Source organism: Opisthorchis viverrini (assembly GCF_000715545.1).
Source record: "Opisthorchis viverrini unplaced genomic scaffold opera_v5_11, whole genome shotgun sequence".
Taxonomy (NCBI): Eukaryota; Metazoa; Platyhelminthes; class Trematoda; order Opisthorchiida; family Opisthorchiidae; genus Opisthorchis; species Opisthorchis viverrini.
The window spans coordinates 1,476,305-1,488,255 of NW_008751667.1; the positions used below are offsets into that span (position 1 = coordinate 1,476,305).

The window sequence follows — 11,951 nt, forward strand, 5'->3', positions numbered from 1 at the left end:
GCTCGATTACAAATCGGTAATTCCGATTCGAAGTTAACTAATAGGGCCAGATTATCCTTGCAGTTGATTAATAAAGATCCCCAAGCGATTCTGTTGCCACCGATAATGTGTCTCATTCCTCCATAGAGCATCGGATTCAGCCAGTGAACCAGTAAGATGCGGAAACACAGGTTTGTAGATTGCACATCGTTTTTATACTTCGCTGCCTTTATGTTGATCCGTGCTCAACATTATCTACTAAACTCGTGTGGCCGAGTACAGCTTACCTAAATCGATGTAGTCCTGAGATGGTAGCTTAGCGAATGGTCTCATTTGACACTTGGCTTCCGAAAAGATCTATCCCTCAGAAAAGGACCTGAAATGCACTGTGATGTAGTTACGCCATAAGCAGTGCAGAAAAATACCGCCATGTGCAAACAACAACTTTCACATTGTAAGAGTAAACCACGGAATGTCTACACAAATTAATTTTACGACGGTGGCTTATCGTGTGATAAGTTTGTGTGCGGCGGATGAATGTGACCAATGTCAAAGAGGTTTGAGGAATGTGCTCTGAATGTACTCTTCGGGAATGTTGACCAGTCACCTGTGAACTGTATGAGAACGAACGATGATTCAGGGCACCAGTTGCTGCGTCCACCGACAATGCTGGCAACTGAGGATGTGGAGATGAGGTCGAGAGTGTAGAGTGTTGAACTTACCGGGACAGACACGATTGTTCAAACGAGAGTGACGTAAGCGTGGATTTTACGAATCCTGCAACCATTCACAACTCACTCGAAATTGTCCAGCGGGTTTCATGCTTCTGGGTTGCTACTTGACTGGGAAATCCTGACAGACGTGATGTAACAGTCGAACGGTATCTTCGAGTGACGCGTAATACCAGAACCTCCGAGAAGGCAAAACAAAGTCGGAGCTGGGTTTCTATACGGTACAGTTAGTGTAAGACAAATTCACAAATTGTACAAACCCGGACTGTAGATACGCGTCCAAAACAAACAGTCCGCTTGGACTTCAAAAGTGCAAAGCAAGGGAGCAAACAGGCTCCAACGTGCGACAGTCACACGTGCAAAGTCGGCTACAAATGGCCGGATGACCTCAAGGCCAAATAGGTGAAGTGGTAAGGACAAACAAACGTCAGTTCATATATACGCACTGAACACTAAACAGGGGCGGGGGTTACAAATGGGGAGAGAATAAACGTGGGGAATTTCATTGTCAACGTAATAGATGATACACGTGATAATCGATCCACTCAACCAAGCAATGCACCCAACGTGCGTGGATGGAGTAGTGGCAACACGGTCAGATGTGCGGAATTGAAACCCCCAAGCTACGCAGTTCTGATGACCTTTAGGGAGAGCGGAACGTTTGTCCAGTCGTACCAACGCTTGGGGCGGACTCACCAGAATGATCCACTAGAACAGGACGACGACTGCGTGAACGAGAGTGATGTGATCGTGCATTTCACAAATCCCACACCCAACCATAGAAGAGTTTTGATTTTAAAGATTGGTGTTTGGTAGAAAACAAGTGTGCCCAGGTACACCCCATCCACCGATCAGATTGTTCACTCATAAAAAACGCTTACAGCCCGTTCACTCTACATTGTAAGATATCCGGCGCTACCCTGTACGCAATTCTCTTCAGATAATTCGTGAATGAGCAATTGGTACTTCACCAGAGGGAGAAGCAACGTAAAAGCCAGATCGGCTGCATGAGGTTGTCTCCCAATCGATTTTACTTGATACGTAAATTCGAACGACTTCAACCACAAAACAAATGAGCAGAGTTAGTTGCAATGTGGTGCGATAGAAGTGCCGCTATCCACCTTAGCAAAGCTGGCGTATGTATGGGTTGCTCTTTGTACGGTCTCAAAGATTGGATTAGGTTACGTGCACTCCATCGAACGTGAGTCATTTCGCTAATTGAGGAGGAAGGGTGGAGACCAAGATCAACGACGTAACTTTGTAGTATGGCTTCACGTCCCAAGAGAAACGTGCGTGTTGACAGGTCTACCGGAAGACTAATGTCACCAACCGATAGCCCGTCATGAGTTGAATTTCGTCATCAAAGTGCAAATTTTGCCTCACCCTGTCGGTGAGTCACTACCCAGCTAGCGCGAAATGAGGTGTTTACGTGTGAGGCTCTAGTGGATCTGAGGTTTCCTTGGCACTGTTCACACACTATTCAATCTGTATGATTTCTGCTGGTCAGCCATGGTTGTTGTGGCAAGTTTGATGCGATCGGAGTATCGTGATATTGGTGTGCATCAAAGCGTCTACTTCGTAGTAGTCTGGGATGTAGTCGTGTCAACTGTGACAATTTTTCGTTGTCTGGGTGCCATGCAAATGGAGGGATGCACGAGGGCTGGAATGCTGCTAATTTGCCCAAGCCTAGACAGGAGCAGTCAAGACGCTGAAGTTAGATTCGAAACAGTGCGTAGGCCGGCGCCTTAAGCACTGAGCTCTCTGCAGCTCTGTTTTCGCAGAGGTGCTACACCTGATCAGAGAATAGTATTATCAAACCTCAGTGTAAGCACAGAGCACAATCCCTTCAGGAATCGTCTGGCTTCCAATGCGTGTGCGCTGTGCTTGCTATCAGTTCGTCGCTTGTGCGGTGTCTGATTCATGACCTTACCAACAGTTTCATTAAGTACGCAGAACTGATTCGACACCTTCAATCTTTTGGGGGATTCTTTAGGAGTAATCGCTTCCTGTTGCTTAGACCAATCGCATTCAGTTTAGTTCAGCGGTGTGCCCAGTGAGTAGATATTGACCACTTCAGTTGCCGGTTTCAAACACACGCCCCCATCGAGGTTCATGGAGTCGGCGAAAATGCTGCTGGTCCCGATTCTATTGCTGTGACTGATGATGATGATGCTGATGGTAATGGCTGGTGGTGGATATGCCGATGATGACGATGAGTGCTCAGGTTCAGGATGATTGGTTAAGTTGTTGATGATGAGGGTGATTGATGCTGCTGCTCCTGCCGATGATGATGATGGCGATGATGAGTACCATGATGAGTAGGGATGAGTAATATAGGGATTCAGGCCTTCATTTGTATGGTTCGCACCAATTCTCGTATCAAAACTCAAGGTCAAAATTTCGCCAGCATTTTCTGAACCAAATAATTTCATTTACCTTGTGTGCGGGGGTTCGCTTCTGTCCGGTTTTATGATGCTCCGCATACAACGACCTACTACATGTTGAATAGTTCTGGCTCATATACGAACGCGGATTTAGTCCGTTTGGGGACTAACACAACTATCGCGCATCCCTCCATTTATCCGGAGTCTATACAGCGGAGCTCTATGGGTGCAAATAATCCGGTGTTTCTAATCACTGCATCTTCAAGATCAGGTTCTGTTTTATTACACCGTACATTAGCCCCCGGACATTCTCGAATGAAGAAAACAAATATCCTCTGGATGAATATCCCACCGCGAATTCGAGAAATATGTTTTTCTTTTGTTCCATATCGATTTCGCCAATACGTTCGATATTCCAGACAGGAGCAGTCGAGATGCTGAGGTTGGATTCGAACGACGGACGTTCCTCTCCGTAAGCCGGTGCCCTAACCACCGAGCGATTTCGAACCGTGGTCGGTGATGGTGATTTGAATTAATCGGGTTGGGTGTTCATTTTGTCCACTTGCAGATTGTAATGGCTACTTCGGTGTGTCAGAGAGTTTGCGCGTGTGCGTGTCCGTTCATCGTTCCACGATCGATCTGGCGTGGGACTTGAGTGGCTGATTGGGTGCGTGTCTGATTTGCTCGCGTGCGTGTTGTGGGTTGATTGGCGCTCCGCATTCGCACAATGGAATGGAATTTTCGAAGGCTTTGATGGACTAGGGTAATCGGGCAACTGAGTTGAGAGTACCAGTCCAAACTTTTGAGCCCCATTTAGGCACCCCGGTGTCTCACCGATATTCCACTAGGATTTTACGCTAGAGGAATGATAGCTTCAGTGGACATTGAAATTTAGTGAGCTGCAAAACCATGAGCGTATACCAAAATGGTTTTTGGTTTGAGCACATGCTCAACAAAGCGCAACATTTTGGCACGAAAGGCTTTACTCCACTGGTAAAGGTTTTGCAGCTAAGAACATTGTGCGGCTACTGGGCTCCGGGTTGATTGAATGTGACTCAGTTGTTTGCTTACCCTCACGAAAGCGGACCATTTTGGCCGCGAATTCTCACTACACCCGTCTCCTTACTTACGTGTTTTTCTGACTTGCTGTGAACTACAATACAGACCTACCGAAATTCTATTTGATTCTCGCCTAGGTTATTCTAGACTGAATACTTGGCTGCTAATTTCATCACTCTGCGTATGTAGCTCTGCAAAAAGACTGTGCAAGCCCCTCTATAGAAAACCGCATGAATAAGTTGAGCAATATGTAATATGGAGAAGGGATATCTTATTTCCAGAATCAAGGTGTTCATACGTGACTAAACACAGATACGTGCAGCAGTTGATGCGTGGAAATCGGAGCCTCATACTGCAGAAGGCAGCAAACATATTACCGTTGACGGGAAATAAAATAAGTGGAACTTGTGGCTTGGTTTGTAACTGAGTGATCCATGGGTTCTGGTCAGACAACTAAAAACATTCAATTATTTGATCAAGAGTTCGTCTCACCCTTAAATCCGCAAACTACTGATGGTATGAGAAGGGATAGCCGACATCCGGAGCAGACTATTGAAATCTGCTAAAAGTAACACGTACATTGATCGACAACAACGGGTTTAGAATAGCTTCGTTTGTGTCGGCTGCACTAAACCTAAAAATGAGCAGCCAGAAATTCATCAATAAACCGTGGCCATACAAATGAAAGCCTACATGTCCATATTGCCCCGGTACTCATCATGGCCAAGATAATCATCGCCAGTATCATCGTCATCATCATCATCATCATCATCATCATCATCGTCATCATCATCATCACCATCATCATCATCGTCATCATCATCATCCGAATCATCATCGTCATCATCATCATCACCAACGTAATCAGTCAATGGCTTGGAATGGCATCATTGTATAACGAGATAAGCACGCACCGCTTTTTGCAAGCACATTGTGACCAGCCAACTCAGTCGCAGATGCCATCATCAGATAGCCTATTCTCACATATGATCACTCACACCTCGATTTGTCAGGTCACAGATTCACAGGCGTTATCCTGTGCCACAATACAAGCTGCTTTACTCCAACCCCGGACATGTACTGATAAGGCCTTGAAAATCCTCACCCCATTCCGTGAGAAGTAGTTTGAGTCGTGTCACACAGTTCCAGTGCTTGCGAAGCCCACTTGATGTAGTCATTACTCCGCGCTGTTCCGGACACCTACATCCCAGACTACTACGAAGTAGACGCTTTGATGCACACCAATATCACGATACTCCGATCGCATCAAACTTGCCACAACAACCATGGCTGACCAGCAGAAATCATACAGATTGAATAGTGTGTGAACAGTGCCAAGGAAACCTCAGATCCACTAGAGCCTCACACGTAAACACCTCATTTCGCGCTAGCTGGGTAGTGACTCACCGACAGGGTGAGGCAAAATTTGCACTTTGATGACGAAATTCAACTCATGACGGGCTATCGGTTGGTGACATTAGTCTTCCGGTAGACCTGTCAACACGCACGTTTCTCTTGGGACGTGAAGCCATACTACAAAGTTACGTCGTTGATCTTGGTCTCCACCCTTCCTCCTCAATTAGCGAAATGACTCACGTTCGATGGAGTGCACGTAACCTAATCCAATCTTTGAGACCGTACAAAGAGCAACCCATACATACGCCAGCTTTGCTAAGGTGGATAGCGGCACTTCTATCGCACCACATTGCAACTAACTCTGCTCATTTGTTTTGTGGTTGAAGTCGTTCGAATTTACGTATCAAATAGAATCGATTGGGAGACAATCTCATGCAGCCGATCTGGCTTTTACGTTGCTTCTCCCTCTGGTGAAGTACCAATTGCTCATTCACGAATTATCTGAAGAGAATTGCGTACAGGGTAGCGCCGGATATCTTACAATGTAGAGTGACCGGACTGTAAGCTGAGTCGCTTAAGGTGCGGACGAATCGCCTGGTAACTGAGAGAGTCGGAGGTCCGGATGGCAAACGACTTACCAGAATCGTCTTCTAGAGTCCCTTTCAAGTGCCGCACCATGAGATGTGAACGCATACTGGGACGAGATTGCCACCTCGTTACACACTGCTGGGAATTTTGCCTGTGGCATGGTACCACCAGGCACAAACAAGCACTGGATATCAGAAAGAACGTTGGCACTGCTTAAATCTCCGAGAAATAACCCAGCCGGTCCCGAACATAACCCGATACGAAGAATTATCAAACGTCAAGTGAAAGTGAGTCCACCGTGAAGTGTGGTGGACCCAGACAGCCAAAGAAACGGAAGAGGCCCAGAAAACCGGTCATGCCCGAAGGTTATTCCAGTTGATCCGTGCTACCGGTCACCGGAAACCACCTGTGAGCGGAACCATCATGCTTCAGAATGGAACTACCATTTTGAATAAAGAAGAAGGCCTCGACAGTTGGGCCGAATACTTCGAACAACAACTGTCGTGGCCACCAGCTGGTACCCATCTAGAGACCACAGGTGAAGTAGAACCCTGGACGGTGAACGTGGAGCCACCTACGGCCTCGGAGGTTTACGACTGCGTATGTTCTCTCAAGCGCCACCGAGTTCCTGGTCTGGCGGTCCAAAGACGAGGGAGAAATCCTCAGTCAGCGCTTGTCTGATTTGTTTGCCTGCATTTGAGAAAAGAAAACTGTTGATAGTGCTCATTTTCAAGAGTTTCTCGTAGTGAATGGGGTAGCCACAGAGGGATCAACTTAACCCCGGTTTTAACGAGACCGCTGGCGTCAATTGTGCTTTGTCGCCTTATATTTTATGAGTGAAGTAGCCGAAATCGTCTGGCCACATTGAGCACTCCACCGACATGACGGCCGCAAACTCAAATCGCTCACTTTGCCATCAGTTACCGACAGTGCGGATCAATAACTGATTGCTATTCGTTTTGGAACATATTTGTAGATTACGTCCGGAGTAACTTCCCGCTACGTTTTCCAGGGCCGCGTAAGGTGGCAACTGAAAGAGTGGTAGATCAGGATTTTAGACGAACACACCAGAATCGTCTTCTAGAGTCCCTTTCAAGTGCCGCACCATGAGATGTGAACGCATACTGGGACGAGATTGAGAGGGGGAGAAGGCGCAGGTGTTTTTGGGTGAACTGACCAAAGTCATCCCGTCCTTTGTTATGAACTTTTGCACCTACAAGGTGTAATATCATGCTCGTAGACGTGCAGTCACTGAACACGCACTTAAAATCCAGGGAGAGGTACTGGAAGTTGTGGAGCGTTTTACGTATCTTGGAAGTTGTATTAGTTCTGATTGTAGTATGAGAGATTAGGTGAATGTACGAATCTGCAAGGCTCGGGCAGCGTTTGCTAACTTGAGACACCTACGGCGTCAGAATGGTTTATCCCTGAATCTGAAGGGACGTGTGTATCAAGCTACAGTACGGGCTGTTTTGTTGTATGGCTGTGAGACTTGGCCTATTCGAGGAGCGGACCTGAGACGTCTTCAGGTGTTCGACAATCGTTGTCTCAGAACCATAGCTCGCGTGGGTTGGTGTCGGCGAATCCGTAACGAGGCAGTTAGAAACCGCGTTTTCGGTTGTGCAACAGGTACTTCCATTGAGGAATGTGCCCAGCAGCAGAAGCTGTGTTGGTTGGGACATGTGTTGCATATGCCTAGCCATCGTTTGCCGAAGAGAATGCTGTTTTCCATGTCCAATGCAGAGTGACGGAAGCAGAGAGGTTCGAGGTCGTCTTACTTTTCGCACCCACTCGCCCGTTTGCAACAAAGCTGTTGTGTTCCTTGTCAAAGAGTCTTTTTGCGGCACTGAAGTACTTGAGCGGGGAAGCAATCAGTTATAACAGCTCGCATGCCATGTCCCCAACACACATATTCGCATGGCGATGATATTATTACGGGTCAGTGTGTACGCGGACTGTGCGACGTAGGCCTGTCTGTCTAAACGTTCTGATAGGAACGCCTTTACAGCATTCTGGATTCATCTGATGATAATAAAGTAGCATTGTATCGGTAAGTAACAACTGAAAGGTCCTACTTTGGACTTTGATGATATGAGGTCACCCCAGGGAAAAGCAGTTAAACTGAACGATTCAACCACAGTGGACGAATCGACAATTTGTCACCCAGGATGCTGGATCACTACGATTCAAATACGATCAAGTGAGATACTGATAATCTCTGTTCTCGCTTGGACTGAAGCGTTCAGACTTTATTGTCGTTAAGAGTGAGGGTTGTAGAATACTGGCTTTTAAGGTGCCACAGTGTTGTCTTTTACTGACCACGAGAGGGCTGTGATCGAGGGATTACCTTGGCTCTTGAGTATTACATTTGAGGAAGGAACTGCCTCTTGCCTGCATTTGTTGAGCACATCCCTTTTCAGTTTTAAGACCCATAGATTGTAGTGGTAAACGTTTGGTGCACCCGATGGCTAGTTTCCGACTTAAATCTAGATGGGAGATATAATAAAATCACTCGAAATCGAATCGCAGTAGAGGATGTAATGGGAAGAGTAATTTCCACAGGTGGTTGAATGGATTATTGGAACACAAAGTACCAGTCATCGTTGGATCAATCATACTGGAAATTGGAGAGGGGATGGTGTTTGAGGTGCGCGTTCATTACACTCAAATGTTTTTCGTTGTCCCATCCTGCTCGTTGTGATGGCGTCGTGGTGTAATATGCAACCTGAACATGTTCTCACTTGTTGTCAAGCAAGTGCGCAATAGCTAGAACATGATTCATGCACTGTGATTGATCAGAGATCAAGGGGGTCTCAGGGTTACTTCAGGCCAAAAGTGGCCTTGACTACAGTTCTGAACCAATCAAATCATTCGGAATCGCATTGACGTTTCTATATAAACTGTAAACTCAGTTCTGGCCTCAATAGCAATGTTTACGTTTTTCCTACTGGTTTTATTGGCAGTATCAGGCGGAGCAAAACTGTTTCAGATGACCAGGTTTAATTCTCTATGTAAGTACCGATGGAACGTGGACAAACGTTCTTCTGCCTTTTTGTTATTTCCCATGATTAATGATAACCCGTAAGTAGTATGGATACAAGCTTTTTGGAAATCTATGGTGATTATCTTGACTACTCTATTTCCCACCTTGTTATAATTCCAATATATAAGCGCAAGCCAAATAAATTATATAGTAACGTATCTACACAACACCTCGGCATAGAATTTGTTTTTTTTACGCTGATAGATCCATGTGTCAATAAATTTATCTTTAAATATGGAAAGAAAGCATTTAGGTCTGCATCTGCCACGTTTTCTAACGCGCCGTTTAAAATATTCTAGCTGTAACGGTTACGCAAAGGATGGCTGACGCAGATAAGTACGACGAACAACCCCTTTGTGCCCAAGTAAGTCATAAATGCTTGCTGATGAAACAGATGGGATGAAAAAAGAATGCGTTCCCATCTGCGCACAAGTTATGGCATGTTCTCAGTTTACATGCTTCAGGTTGTCAGTTAACTAACTCCAGTATATCTCTTTGTTCAGCTTATCACAAAGAACATTGACGTTTGGGCTATTGGAGCAATGCTGGGCAAGTGCTCTTTGCACCAGAAAAACAATGGGCACCCGATTTACGACGTTCGTCTGAATTCGAAGGTAATTCCCGAGGGTTACCAAGGGAAGGCAAACCTTTTCGGATGGTACGTAAACACACAAGTTCTGCCCGATGGAAACTGTGACACCACAATAGGCAAGTTGGTCATATAAACGGGTGAAAAATGCTTGCTACTATCCAACGCAATATTCGAAATTTGTAACTCGACAGCCTGTAAACATCCTCTGCATCTGTTCGGTTTTTTAAGTGTTTTGCCTTTTGTGTGTGGGATGTGTTTCTACTGTTATGTACTCCTACCTACCCTTACTGTGAGTTGTTCATTACAAATGGTTATATGGCAATTTGCAATCCAAGAACTTTTTTACGACGAGGTCTTCGTTTTGCTGATCATCAGCGTAGTCTGAGTACGTTGTCGTCCAACCTTTTTATCGATTCCACACTTGTGAGGCATACTTTCAACGGGAGTGAAATTCTCGTAACACCTACGTATGTCGGAATTCCAGGTTTCTTCTGGTCGAAAGCGTGTGGATGATCTAGATGACGCTAAAGTGAATGCTACATCGAATGACATTGCAACACGCGGACTGGCAAAATAGCAGAGATAAGCCACTGTGAACACTAGTTAATTCAATAAGTAGATATCAAACTCAATAAAGCACTTTTAACCGCAAAATTCGAAGGCTACTTGCATTTTTAACATCTTCAGCTCCGTATTTAATGAGCTGCACACATTTTGAAGTTTTAATTAGGGCGTCTTCGTTAAAAAAATCAGTCTGTTTTGAAGAGCACTGTGGTCTATATCATTCTTGTTGTAAGTTCTAAGAATTACGCTCTTACGAAACTGTCGACCGTTTCTTTCAGTTGCAGTTACACCTGGCACCCTTTGACGACCTGTTTTTTGCCCGTTCTGACCCCTGCACTCGAGTACACAGTTAGATCCGCATACAACCTTTCACACAGCCATGAGGTAAAGGATCAAATGGGAATTTCCACTTTCGGAAATCAAGTCATTTTCGAAAGACTCCGTAAGGAGACCAATACAGTGTAAACTTAGTTGTTAACTTGAGTAGTTTAAGTTCCAAACAGACATGAAGTTAATGTTTATTCTAAAACTTCTAGGATTCTCAAGTGCAGTTACATCCAACACATTTTATTTCACACTTTGTGTTGACACTGTAAAAAAAAGATAGAATTTACGGATTACATAAATTTAAATTTATTTTCAGATGTACCCGGTCGTCCGCACTTGTCTAATAAAGCTTGTGAGTATAATATTAAGAGTAATTACTAGCTTTTTGTCTATTTTTCTGCGATATGTACCTACTTATGGATTTATAAATTGAATTGTCTGGTAGTAAAATGCGCTGTAGCATCCTTGTGGCTCCATCTAATAGAGACATCTATTTATTTATTATTTAATTTAGTGGTATTCCTCACAGGACCAGAAGACAATAATATTTGTCATAAGGTATGCTTTCACTTAGCCGTGCGTGTTATGGTTATTTCCGTGCCTGAATCTTTCTTCTACTGGCAGGTGCATCGCTCACGTTGTTCGTTTTTCATTCATTTGTAGCTTCGGGAGGCGACTTTGGGAGGTGTCCGTATTGTGAACTGTTACCAGATCAAAACTGAGATTGTTGAAGTTCAAAAGCTGGGAACCTATCATATAGAAACCGAGAAGGGAGTGGACTATAGCACTGTACAACTCTTAGCCGAGAAGGCCAACGAGGGACAAACCGGTTGCGCATACAATGCCTTTCCCGCCGCTAAACTATAATTTCTGTCCATTTTTTTCATTTTGTTCGGTAGTGACTGTGATATTGATCCAAACAAATTGTTTGAATAAAGCGGACCTTTGCTTGTGACCTTATTGATCGTGCTGTTCAGGGAAGTAGCCATGTCCGTGTGTTTGTGCCGCGCAGACTGTGCCCATAACTTATCGACAGAACACACTGCTCATTAGGTCACTAGAAAAATGCTCACTACCTGTTTCTCCTGTAGCCTGCGAGTATCATTCATCGTTTCTCCTTCCTACTCTCACCCGGTTGAACGCATTGCACTACGCAAAACGGATCCTTTAAGGGGCAGTGTTCAGGAACGAGTGACGCATTTCCCCAGGTTGGTAGACTAACAGAGCGATTGTTATGGGTGATAGAAACACGGACAACCGTCTAAAGCCCGAATTACTTCAAGTGCTCAATCCCTACTTCTGTGTGTGTGAGAGAAAACCAAAAAGAT

General features: G+C 45.0%; 1 protein-coding gene across 1 annotated transcript; it reads left to right on the forward strand.

Annotated features, from left to right (window-relative positions):
* Window positions 1-9,031: 9,031 nt before the first annotated feature.
* On the forward strand, window positions 9,032-11,580 carry T265_01059 (hypothetical protein; the record flags this gene model as incomplete). Its single annotated transcript, XM_009165002.1, has 6 exons — window positions 9,032-9,108; window positions 9,440-9,504; window positions 9,644-9,848; window positions 10,940-10,975; window positions 11,138-11,181; window positions 11,287-11,580. The coding sequence occupies 6 exons, from the start codon at window positions 9,087-9,089 to the stop codon at window positions 11,488-11,490; spliced, it is 576 nt and encodes a 191-aa protein (XP_009163266.1).
* Between the last annotated feature and the right edge of the window lie 371 nt (window positions 11,581-11,951).